The sequence below is a fragment of the Megascapheus bottae genome, chromosome 16, assembly GCF_031878675.1.
Source record: "Megascapheus bottae isolate mThoBot1 chromosome 16, mThoBot2.hap1, whole genome shotgun sequence".
NCBI classification, from domain to species: Eukaryota; Metazoa; Chordata; class Mammalia; order Rodentia; family Geomyidae; genus Megascapheus; species Megascapheus bottae.
This window is the reverse complement of record NC_143524.1, coordinates 47,814,906-47,827,077: the sequence shown is the minus strand read 5'-3', so window position 1 is coordinate 47,827,077 and position 12,172 is coordinate 47,814,906. Positions and strand designations below refer to the sequence as shown.

Sequence of the window (12,172 nt, the reverse complement as noted above, 5' to 3'; positions counted from 1 at the left end):
TGTGAGGCTGGGGTAGGAAGAGCTCACAGTTCATTTCCTCCTCTTTCCCTCTCCCTCAACTGACTCCCTCTCCTCCCTCTCCTTGCCCCAACTCATGGGGGAGTGGTGGCATCTTTTCATCATAATGACAGGCAGAAAGGTTTCCACAAGTAAGTCCCCAAGGTGCCACAGGACCAGGGGGCATTAAATATTTAGCAGCCCATGTTGACAAGAAATGGGGTTTTAAGAAACTGAAAATTCTCCTGTCACTTTAGAGCAAGCTGTGTTCTTGATGCAGCAGAAAACTGCCAAGACTGTGCTCTCAAGAGCACTAGACATGGGAGCAGCGGCCTGGTGGTGACTCTGGGTAGCATCTGCCACTCCTGTGCTCTGCAGAAAAACAGAGACTGGCCTGGAGCAGGCACACCGTTCCTAGGGCTTGAACTCTGGATCTGGATGCTGATCCTGAGCATTTTCTGCTCAAGTCTAGTATTCTGCCACTTGAGCCATAGCTCCACTTCTATGTGTTTGATGGCTAATTAGTAATAAGACTTTCAGACTTCCTTTCCTGGGCTGACTTCAAAGCATAATCCCCAGATCTCAGCCTTCTGAGTCACCAGGACCTGCCAAAGTAATGACTCTAAAGAACTAAGGGTGCCTTGGGCTGAGGACAGCGGCACATCACCTGTTTATGTAGTTTATTGGAGCTCTCCTCTCTCCTTTCTCTCTCCAGTTGCTGTTAGTACTGGGATTTGAATGAATGGCCCACACTTACTAGGCAGACACTCTTCCACTTAGACATGCCTCTAAGCCCTGTTTTGTACGTGTTATGTTTGACATAGAATAGGGTCTCACTTTCACGCTGGAATCAATTTTGTTTTTGCTTTCCACTATAGCTAGGATGACAGATATATGTCACTACATTGTGCTTCTTCCATTGAAATGGAGTCTTGGGGACTTTTCTGCTCATGCTGCCCTGGAACCATGGTCTCTATGTCAGCCTTCTAAGTAGCTGGGATACCAAACATGGGCCAGTGACACCTGGCTTGGGTTTCTACTTTTACATTGGTAAACCATCACATGCCCACTGTAGACATGTATATGTGTATATTTAAATTTTAAAATCACAAAGAATATTCAAATCATCTTTGATCCCAGTACGATTAGTATTTTGATCGAAGTCCTTCAAGCTTTTCCTTGCTGTATCGTTGCCCTAATTGGTACCCTTCTGTCCTCACAGTTTAGTAACCTGTTCTTCCTATTAAACATACAGCAACTATTTCCCCTCATGTCATGATACATCTCCACCTGTATCATCCCTTGTAATGATTACATATAGTGTTCTAACATAAGACCAAAATAAATGGCAATAATTTACTTAACCAATTCTCTTTAAACAGTGGAATGGTGTTTACTTTTCACCATTATTAAAATGGCTATGATAAGACCATATATGGTAGCTCATGTCTATATTACCAGCTCCGGGGGAAGGCAGAAATTGGGAAGAAAGCAATTCCAGGTCCATTCCAGCAAAAGCATATTGAGGACACCATCTCAAACAATAAACTGGGCAGAGTACCCATCCTTCATGCCTGTCATCCCAGATGCATAGGAAGCTCTAGGTAGAAGGATGGAGACACTTTCTACTTTATTGTTGAATGCTAAATGCCAGTTATTTTCTATTATTATTATTATTATATAACTGTATAAAAGGGTTACAATTCCTTAAGTCAGGTTATAAGTACAATGTTCTTTGGTCAGTGTCACCCCTTCTTTCCTTCTCCCCCAATTTGCTCCTCCTCACCCAACCCTCAAGTTACATAGTTCAAATTTTACATAATGGGCATTGAGAAACCCTATCAAAAAAATAACCTACCAAACCCTATCAAAACCTATCAAAAACCCTATCAAAAAAGTTTCACAAAAGAATATATTTTGTGTGTATTTGGTTATTTGAAGTCAGACAGGGAAGGGAGGAAAACAAGATGAGTGGTGGGGGTGGGGGGAAGGGAAATGGGGACCAAGACATGAGAAAGGGTATCAATGTATGTGAAGTAATGCTCCTTCTATCTGGTGAATTATAATGTAGCCCTTCTATTAATTACAATAAAAATATATGAAAAAAACAAAAAACAAAAAAGAATATATTCTGAATAATTTATTAGTTCTTTCTATGAAGCCATAAAGATTTTAAAAAATGAAAATGTCCTAAATCAAACTTAAAACTTCAGGAAAATAAAAGCAAACTCAAAAAATGCAAATGCACAAACATTCTGAAAAATGTGAATATAGTAATGATATAGACATTTCAGGTTGGGATTCCTCAGTTTGAAATGGATCAAAGGAAATCAGTCATGATAGCACACACATCTATAATCCCAGCATTCAGGAGGATGAAGGAGGATTTTAAGTTTGAGGCCACCAGCGTGAGCTATATATTCATAATTAAAATGAGGCAGTGGTTTAAAAAAACTGACTGAGAGGTAATACATAATCTCCCAGGCCTGAGCAGATGCTCTGGAGGAAGCTGGCCTCCCTGTTGTGAAGCATGAGGACAGATTCTACACCTAGCATCCTAGAGCAGCTTCCTGGTGCACAGTGCCAGAACCCATGTGTGTGCCCGCTGGTCCCTCCCAGTTGTTTTACAGTAAGGAACAGGAAGTAAATGGGCCTTGACTGTCTCAGACTTGGGCTCAGAAGCTAAAAAATGTCCTAGCCACTAAGTCTTTTACCATAGTCTCAGAAATCTCACCAGCAATAACCCAGAGGTCTTTCTCACCAGCACCTGAACTTTCTTCTTGACAGTGTAATAAATATATAAATTGTTTTTTTTTAAAAAAAAGTAACCCAAACCAAAGAGTACCTGCCAAGCAAATGTGAGGCCCTGAGTTCAAACCCCCAATATTTCCAAAAAGAAAAATAAGCAAATAAATAAATATACTTGTAGACAGTAGTATGAAGAAGTTCTTATCCACATGATCATACTTGTTTGAATAAACCCCAAAGTGGACCAAATATTACATATTTGTAGGAGGGTATACACACCCTCAGTAATGAGTGCTTAGGGAGTAGAGAAAGCACCTGTCAGCATTCCTGATCCCCCTGGAGTATGTAGCTGCACCCTTTGAGGCACAACTAGATTAGAGTTATCTTTTTCTGCACCTCCCAGTGGGATACATCTAACACACAGGCCTCCATATCCGCTGAGCCTGACTTAGATGATGCTTAGTGTGGAACCTGGACCTCTGAGCCCTTAGGTTCTATTGCTATCTTCCTTGATTCCCTTCCAGGACAGCCTCCTCTCTGAGATGCTAAAAACTATCATGGAGAACAGTGCTTCCTATACTGAGTGCTCTGCACAGAAATGCCAGGGGCAAAGGGATACCTAAAGGCAGGTATAGATTTAGTAGGTTTGAGAAGAGCCTGCATAGGTAATATATATGTGAGGCCCAATTTGAGAGCCACTGGTCTACAAGTAGACATGTCCCTCACACCAAGTTTATTAATCCATAAACTCACTGACAGCCATCGTCATTCATACATGTATCCTATCAACTGCTTCTGAACAATGTCAGATCTCCAGACAACTTCCACACCCGCTTCCAGGCTCTGTCTGCCTTTCACTTCCACAGCCTCTGTCATGGCTAAAGCATTTATCAGGGATCAGGGTCTCTGCACAAGTGCCATTCTTATTTCCAGATGTGAACACAGAGGTTCAGAGAGGCAGCACAACTTGCTCAGGCTCCTAAGTGGTGAAGTTAGGATCAACATCCAGGCCTGTATGATTGACTCCAAGGAGTCTTCTTGGTGTAATTTGCTCCTTCACATTCTATCATCTGATGGAGACTGAGGGTGTAGGATGATGGTGGGGATGGGAGGGGAGCATCTTGCCAGTCATCTGACTGTTGGTGTCTCGGTTCTCAGGTTCGCCTGGAGTGGCCCACAGACTTAGCCATCAACCCTATGGACAACTCTCTCTATGTCCTTGACAACAATGTGGTCCTGCAAATCTCTGAAAACCACCAGGTACGCATTGTCGCCGGGAGACCCATGCACTGCCAGGTCCCAGGCATCGACCACTTCTTGCTGAGCAAAGTGGCCATCCATGCAACGCTAGAGTCAGCCACCGCTCTGGCCGTTTCACACAATGGGGTCCTGTACATCGCCGAGACTGACGAGAAAAAGATCAACCGCATCAGACAGGTCACCACCAGTGGAGAGATCTCTCTTGTGGCCGGGGCCCCCAGTGGCTGTGACTGTAAAAATGATGCCAACTGTGATTGTTTCTCTGGAGACGATGGTTATGCCAAAGATGCAAAGCTGAATACCCCTTCTTCCTTGGCTGTGTGTGCCGATGGAGAACTCTATGTGGCTGACCTTGGGAATATCCGAATTCGCTTCATCCGGAAGAACAAGCCCTTCCTCAATACCCAGAACATGTATGAGCTCTCATCGCCCATTGACCAGGAGCTCTACCTGTTTGATACGAGTGGCAGGCATCTGTACACACAGAGCTTGCCCACCGGAGATTACTTGTACAACTTCACCTACACGGAGGATGGTGACATCACACGCATCACAGATAACAATGGCAACATGGTAGATGTCCGCCGAGATTCTTCTGGGATGCCGCTCTGGCTGGTGGTCCCCAGTGGCCAGGTCTACTGGGTGACCATCGGTATCAACAGTGCTCTCCGGAGCTTGACCACACAAGGTCATGAGTTGGCTATGATGACCTATCATGGCAGCTCTGGCCTACTAGCAACTAAAAGCAATGAAAATGGATGGACAACATTTTATGAGTAAGTGTCTAGATAAGACCATTTGCTGGCTGTGTTCCATGAGATGCTTGTAGAATTAGAGGTGAATTGGTGGACGGTCCTTTTCTGGATTTACTTCAGTTCCGGAACTGAGAGGCAAACTATTTCCTATAATATGTTCTCTACATTCATATTCCTGATTATTTCTTATAAGGAGGAAATGATATAGTAGAAAAGCACGTGTATTGAAGCCCAACTCAGAGAAGTTAGGCTTCGTTCCTAGCTGTACCATGGATTTAATCTCCCTCGACCTCAGTTTCCACGCCTTTACAGTGGTCAGAGTAAACACCTGCCCAGAGCACCACAGATAATATAAATGAAAAACAATTAATCAAGTGCTAACATCTTCATGTAACCCTGTCTAGGAATACAGTAATAGGAGAAGGAACACCATGTGGACAGGTTTTCCACACAATTAAAGCTCACAATTTTCTCTGCTTTAACCATTGTGGACATACTTCTGATGAACTACATAATATGCATTCTTTCCTTGATATATTACATAGACATAGAGAGATGTAACTTAAACTTTATATTTTTGTGTGAGGTTTGAACTCAGAACCAGGGCATTCTTTCCTAGCTTTTTTTCCTCAAGGCTGGCACTCCAACACTAGAGCCACAGCTCCACATGGCTTTTTATTGTTGGTAGTGGTGGCAGCGGCAATGATAGTTAATTGGGGGTAAGAGTCTCACAGACTGTCCTGCCCAGACGAGCTTCAAACTGCAATTCTCAGACCTCTTAAGTAGTTAGGATCATAAATGTGAGCCACTGGCACTTGGTAGAGCCTTTTTTAAAAAATGAGCACTGATTATAAATATTTTTATTTTTTTGCCAGTCCTGGGCTTGAGCTCAGGGCCTGAGCACTGTCCTTGGACTTTCTCAAGGCTAGAGCTCTACCACTTGAGCCTCACGACCACTTCTGGCTTTTTTCTATGTATGTGGTACCAAGGAATCGAACCCGGGTCTTCGTGCATGCTAGGCAAGCACTTTAACCACTAGGCCAAACTCCCAGCCCTATAAATATTTTTAAATGAGCACTGATGGGACCGGGAGTTTGGCCTAGTGGTAGAGTGCTTGTCTAGCATGCACGAAGACCCGGGTTCAGTTTCTCGGTACCATATTCATGGAAAAAAGACAGAAGTGGTAATGTGGCTCAAGTGGTAGAGCTCTAGGCTTGAGGGAAAAAACTCAAGGACAGTGCTCATGCCCTGAGCTCAAACCCAGGATGGGCAAAAGATAAGCACTGATTATAAATATTGCTGTACTTTGGAGATAGAAATAGCATCCAGAAAGTAGGAAATGAGAATAAAGAGCCCTTTGCTCTTTCTGTATTATCTCCTGTCTCAAGTAGGCGTGGTTCTACTGCCTCCTGCCTCAGGATGGTGCTATTGTGTCACTGGTTTCAGGCATAGCAGTTACCTCCCTACACCGTCTTAAGTAGTATTGTCAGAGAAGCATTTGGGCCTATTATCATCCTAATCAAAATTACATACATGTATCTGAAGCATTTTTCTAGGAGCTATTTTAATGAAGCATCTCTTCTTCAATCTACAACTTTAAAGCTTCTTTTTGAGATCATAGCAATGTTCCCAGACAATGGAGACAGCTGAACATGTCACTGTTAGACTGGACTGCAGGCGGTGGGGAAGGAACTAGTCTTGTTGAACATGAACTCTGGGCTAGGAACTGTGGCATATCACGAATCCTCATGGCAGCTCACGAGGATGGGTGATATTTCTTTTTTATTGAAATGGAAACTGAGGTGGAGTTGTTTAATGAAGATACCACAAAACGGGGATGGTGACCTACTATTGCTCTCTGAGGCCTGAGCTCTCAGTCTTTCTGTTCTGTCAGCTACCCTTTCCAGCCTCCTGCTGAGTCCTTGTACTCTTACATTTTTCTCAAACTAGATCAAGCATCAGTTTTTGCACAATCCTAGAATCTAAAGGAAAACGATCTGTCATTGATTTATACATATAATTTGCCCCCCTCAAAATAATATTAATGTCACAGCAATTGGTACAAAGTTCACTAGCAAAATTCCTTTCTCCAAACAAGGACCTTGTTAATTGCAAAGAAAAGACAAAGACCCATGAAAACAGTAATTATCTAGATTAACTCATTGAAATGGAAATACACTAAATAATTCAATTTTCCTCATTGCCCAATGGAAAGCCCTTATGCATTATTTAGCCAATACTGGGGTTTCTTTGTCAGAGCAAATCTGTTCACTCAGTTCCCAAGGTCACATCCTCAGACCCCAAAATGAATGCTTACAGGTCAGTGCCTCTGTCATTCACTCTCTACCACTTCTGAAATCTAAAACCCCTCCCCTATCCAGAAAAGATCTCTCTCTCTCCCTTTCCCCCCTCTCTCTTTCTCTCTCTCTCTTTTTCTCTCTCTCTCCTCTCTCTCCTTGATGAGGTATGTAGCCATAATTGATGTTTTATAAAGGCAAAGTTATTCAAATTGCTTCTTATAAGGATGCATTTATGGGCTGGGCTGTAGCTCAGTGGCAAAGTGCTTGCCTAGCAAGTACAACATCCTGTGTTCCATCCCCAGTACAAAAAGAAGAAGAAGAAGAAAAATATTGCATTGGAAATTTCAAAGAATCTACTTTGTGAAAGACAAATGCCCTAAAATCAAAAGGGAAATTTACTTGTGGGGTGAGGAAGAGGGGAGAATCCTACAATGTGCCAACCTCTTCCCCATTTACCCTTGCCCCTAGTAGGGGGCAAGCCCTAAGCTTAATTCAGAGAAAAACTAGCAACAGTTTCATGGTAGATCATTCCAAGATGGTGGAAAGTCCCATCCCCCTTTTTTACCTTTGAACTAAGGCCCAGCAAGGCATATAAATATTGTGTAACCAGCTGGTAATCACATAGTGGGTGGTCAGCAGAGCCAGAATACCAGTCTGTCATCTTCTAACTGTACTAGCTAGGTTTCCAGTGGTCTTTGTGACTATGGATATGATATATATTAAAATGATATTTTCTAGGGATAGCCTGAGGTGCAAACTTTCAATGTGATAAAATATGGAAAACTCCATGATAGCTGTTACTACTATGATTTCAAGAAATACTGTTGAATACCAGTAGTTTACAGAAATGTTCCTTAAACATGGAAGCTGCTACCCAGGAATGGTTTAGCATAAATAAATCAAAAGAGAAGACAGAGGTTTTCATACAGGTAGGGGTCAGGGGTCAAGTAAGAAAAGCAAAATCAATTATCAAATCTGAGAAATCAGAAGTGTGAACTAGGGGAGAGGTCAGAACATCCAAAATGGGCTAGAAAATGGCTCAAGAACAATGTTTCTGCTCAGACTAGAAACAAAGCAAGCAGCAGGCACCTTTTTAACTGGATTTTAGCCATATGACTCTGAACAGTGGCTGGCTTTCAGACCCAAGTCTCTACCATACAGAAAAAAAGTTCTTATCCTATCCCATTCTTTGCCATTCTGAGAACTGAAAAACTAACCTATTTGAACCTATTTGAATTTTTTTTGCCAGTTCTGGGCTTGGGCTCAGGGCCTGAGTACTTTCCTTGGGTTTTCTCAAGGCTAGAACTCTACCATTTGAGCCATTTGAGCACCATTTCTGGCTTTTTTCTATGTATATGATACTGAGGAATTGAATATAGGCCTTTGTGCATGCTAAGCAAGCACTCTACCACTAGGTCAAATTCCTGGCCCTTTGAACCTATTTGAAAAACAGTCAAACATCAAAAAAAAAAAAAAAAAAGAGTAGGGAGCACGATTCAAGTAAGCCCTGAGTTCAAGCCTTATTACTAGGAATAAACAAAACAAAACACATTTTCCAACAGTGATGGTCCCTAGAAGGAAGTGAGGTATTATTTTTTCTTTCAAGTGCTTTATAAAAAGGGCTTGTACAAGTTTGGCCAGTGAACTATTTTCTATAGTATATTTGTTTCCTTTAGCTCCAAGAGGCAGAGGAGTAGATTTAAACCCAACTGTTGCCCCTCTCTCTCTCTCTCTCTCTCTCTCTCTCTCTCTCTCTCTCTCTCTCTCTCTCTCTCTCTCTCTTTTTGTTTTTTTGTCAGTCCTGGGCCTTGAACTCAGAGCCTGAGCACTGTCCTTGGACAGATTTTTTGCTCATGGCTAGAACTCTGCTACTTTAGCCACAGCACCATTCCTGGATTTTTCTGTGTATGTGATACCAAGGAATCAAACCCAGGGCTTCGTGCATGCTAGGCAAGCACTTTACCACTAGGCCAAACTCCCAGCCCCCAACTGCTCTAACTCTTAAAAAAAAAAAAAATCAGCCTAGACACTTACTTGAGGCATGAACTATTACTGAGACAAGTTTTAAGTTGGCTTTATTTATCCTTTCAACAGATTAAATAATGCATCGAACATAAACATCACACACTTCAAAGAAGATTGGCTTAAAAAGTTCACATTGGTAGAGAGCCAAGATTATTTTCCTTCCCTGGGCCCCCAGGTCAGCGGATGAAACCCTCCAAGGAGCTGTGAAGCAGGTTGTGGTTCCAAGGAGAGGCCATCAGGGCTGGCAGATGTGGTTCTTGGTCACGTAGCATTTGCTTGCTAAGAAAATGGCCTGATGGCATGAAGCTAATCTCAAAACGGACTACAAGGAGGCATGAACAGTCAGCTTCTCTAAAAAGAACTTTTTGATAGTACAAAGGTTTTGAATTCAGGCTCTGTTTCTTGCCACCTGCCTTTTTGCCTTAGTTATTCAGCTAGCATCTCTAGTATTTTAGTTTGGGGCAGCAGTGTTAGAGGGTTGCCTTGGTAGTGCTGAGGCCCAGCTCTATTTGCATTGGTTATTTTTGTTTTGCTTTGTGCCAGTCCTAGGGCTTGAACTCAGGGCCTGGGAACTATCCCGGAGCTTTTCTGCTCAAGGCTAACACTCTACCACTTACCACAGCTCCATTTCTGGCTTCTTAGTGGTTAATTGAAGATAAGAGTCTCATGAACTTTCCTTCCCAGTCTGGCTTTGAATCATGATCCTCAGATCTCAGCCTCCTGAGTAGCTAAGATTACAGACAAGAGCCAGGTATTGGTTATTTTTGAGCCAATGTCTTATAAAATTTTCTGCTCTAGGCTTGCCTAGAACTGTAATTCTACCAATCTCAACCTCCCACTGTACTCAACTATCAGTTGAGAAAGAGTCTCACAGGCTATTCCCAGGCTATCCTGGAACCATGGTCACCCCAATAATAGCCTCTCAAGGAGCTAGGATTTCAAGTGTAAGCTACCAGTGTCTAACTTGTCAAGCCAGTTTCTTCCCCTAAACACAAGAAACTGCTGGAAGACCCTAAAGCAGAGTGCTCTGTGGTTAGCATTCGTAACAGAAAGCAGGTGTGCCAGCCCAAACCCCAACTACAGTGACTTATACCACCTCACTAAAGTCCTAGCAGGAGGAAAGTCACAGCCATTCTCATCCTGTGTGCTACCCAAGGTGTCACTTTTTCAAGTGAATGTGCAAAAGGGCTGAAAAGCAAAAAAAGAAAGAAAGAAAGAAAGAAATAGCACACATCAGACGTGGCACAGATGTTAAAACTACCTTTCAGGGTTTTAAATAACTGTAATTATATTAAAAGCTCTAATGGAAAAGGTGAGCACTGTGTAAGATCAGATAGATAATTTCAGCAAAGAGATGGATGGGAATGATAAAGAATCGAGTAGAAATGAGTAGAAATGCTGGATATGAGAAACAGGGTCATGGAAAAATGTCTCCAATGGGCCCATCCTGATGATACAGTAGGACACCGCTGAGGAAAACAGATCAAAAGAAATTCCCCAAATTAAAACCCAAAGAGTACATAAGAACAACACAGCCTGAGGCATTCAAGAGCTGGAGGACAGCCAGTGGCCCTTCCCTGTACTCCTAGACATTCAGGAGGCTGAGATCTTGGGGATCATGATTTGAAGCCATCCCAGACTGAAAAATTGTTCAGACTTTATCTCCAAAATAACCAGCAAAAGGCAATGTTAGAGGTGTAGCTCAAGTCATAGAATGCCAGCCTTGAACAAGCAAAAATACCTGAATGGGGAAACAAAACAAAACTCAGGGATAATATCAAATGATCGCATATACATATAACGGATTCAGTAAGAAGAGAGAAAAATCAGACAAAAGAAATATTTGAGGAAATAATAACCACGGATTATTTCTAATAAATAATGGTCCATAGGTCCAAAAGCCCAAGGGAGGGAAAAACACCAAGCAGAATGAACATACACATTTAGGCATATATAATATCAGATTCAAACTATTGAATGCAAAGGAAAAGAAGAGAAAAAATTTAAGAGTAGCCAGAAAAAGAACGTGGTGGGAATGATATATTATGAGCAACATAGTTAAGAATTTTACAATAGACTCCTTATCAGAAACCAATCAAGGCGTACCACAGAAGAACAACAACAAAATTATCAACTCAGATATGGCTCAACAAAAATATATACACTCAACAAAAATATATCCTTCAGAGGTAAAGAAGTAGAACTAAGAGGGCTGGTGATGAACATGAAATCACCCGGGCTCTAATGACCAGCCGAGGTTTTTCCAACCCTCAGGCAGATTAGGATATGGTTACTGAAACCACTTGGAAGAAGCCATGATCATGATAGACACAGCTGCCTTTAGAAGTGTGGCACTGAAGTAAGAGTAAGGGAACCTGTCCTAACCTCCATTCTCTTGTTGATGTCTATGGAGCAAGCCAAAACCTGTGCCTAATGATGCAGGCTACGGGGATGGGTCAGCTTTCTCAAGATACAGAGAAGGCCAGAGAATGGTTTCTGGGGAGGAAACAGAATAGCCAACATAGAGCCTCGCTCCATGTCATGTTTGACTGCAGTGATAGAAGCAAGGATTCAATTTCAGATTCACCTGAATCCTTAGTAGCACACTTCCGCTAGGGTACTGCTTCATTGAAAGATGTACAGATCTTATTGTCATCCTGAAACCTAGAGCTCATGGATAGGACTCAGTCTTATGGAAAGTGGACAGCAAGTACATGGCTCGTGTGTGTGTGTGTGTGTGTGTGTGTGTGTGTGTGTGTGTGTGTGTGTGTGTGTGTCTGTGTGTCTGTGTGTCTGTGTGTCTGTGTATGTCTGTGTGTGTGTGTGTCTGTGTGTGTCTGTGTGCATCTGTGTGTATCTCTATGTCTGTGTCCATGTCCTGGGGCTTGAACTCAGGGCCTGGGTGCTGTCCCTAAGCTTTTTTGCTCAAGGGTAGCAGTCTATCACTTGTGCTACAATTATACTTCTGGCTATTTGGTGGTTAATTGGAGATAAGAGTCTTCTGGACTTTCCTGCCCAGGCTGGCTTTGAACCATAATCCTCAGATCTACGTGTCCTAAGTAAAGATTATAGGTAGGAGTAGGAGGA

The 12,172-nt window shown here is 42.4% G+C and overlaps 1 protein-coding gene across 1 annotated transcript in view; it reads left to right on the top strand.

Annotated features, from left to right (window-relative positions):
* Positions 1-12,172, top strand: part of Tenm4 (teneurin transmembrane protein 4) — a 716,831-nt gene that overhangs the window by 677,504 nt on the left and 27,155 nt on the right. The window contains exon 29 of the mRNA XM_090348503.1: positions 3,904-4,781. Coding sequence (XP_090204629.1) covers positions 3,904-4,781 — 878 coding nt within the window. The remainder of the gene's footprint in view (positions 1-3,903; positions 4,782-12,172) is intronic.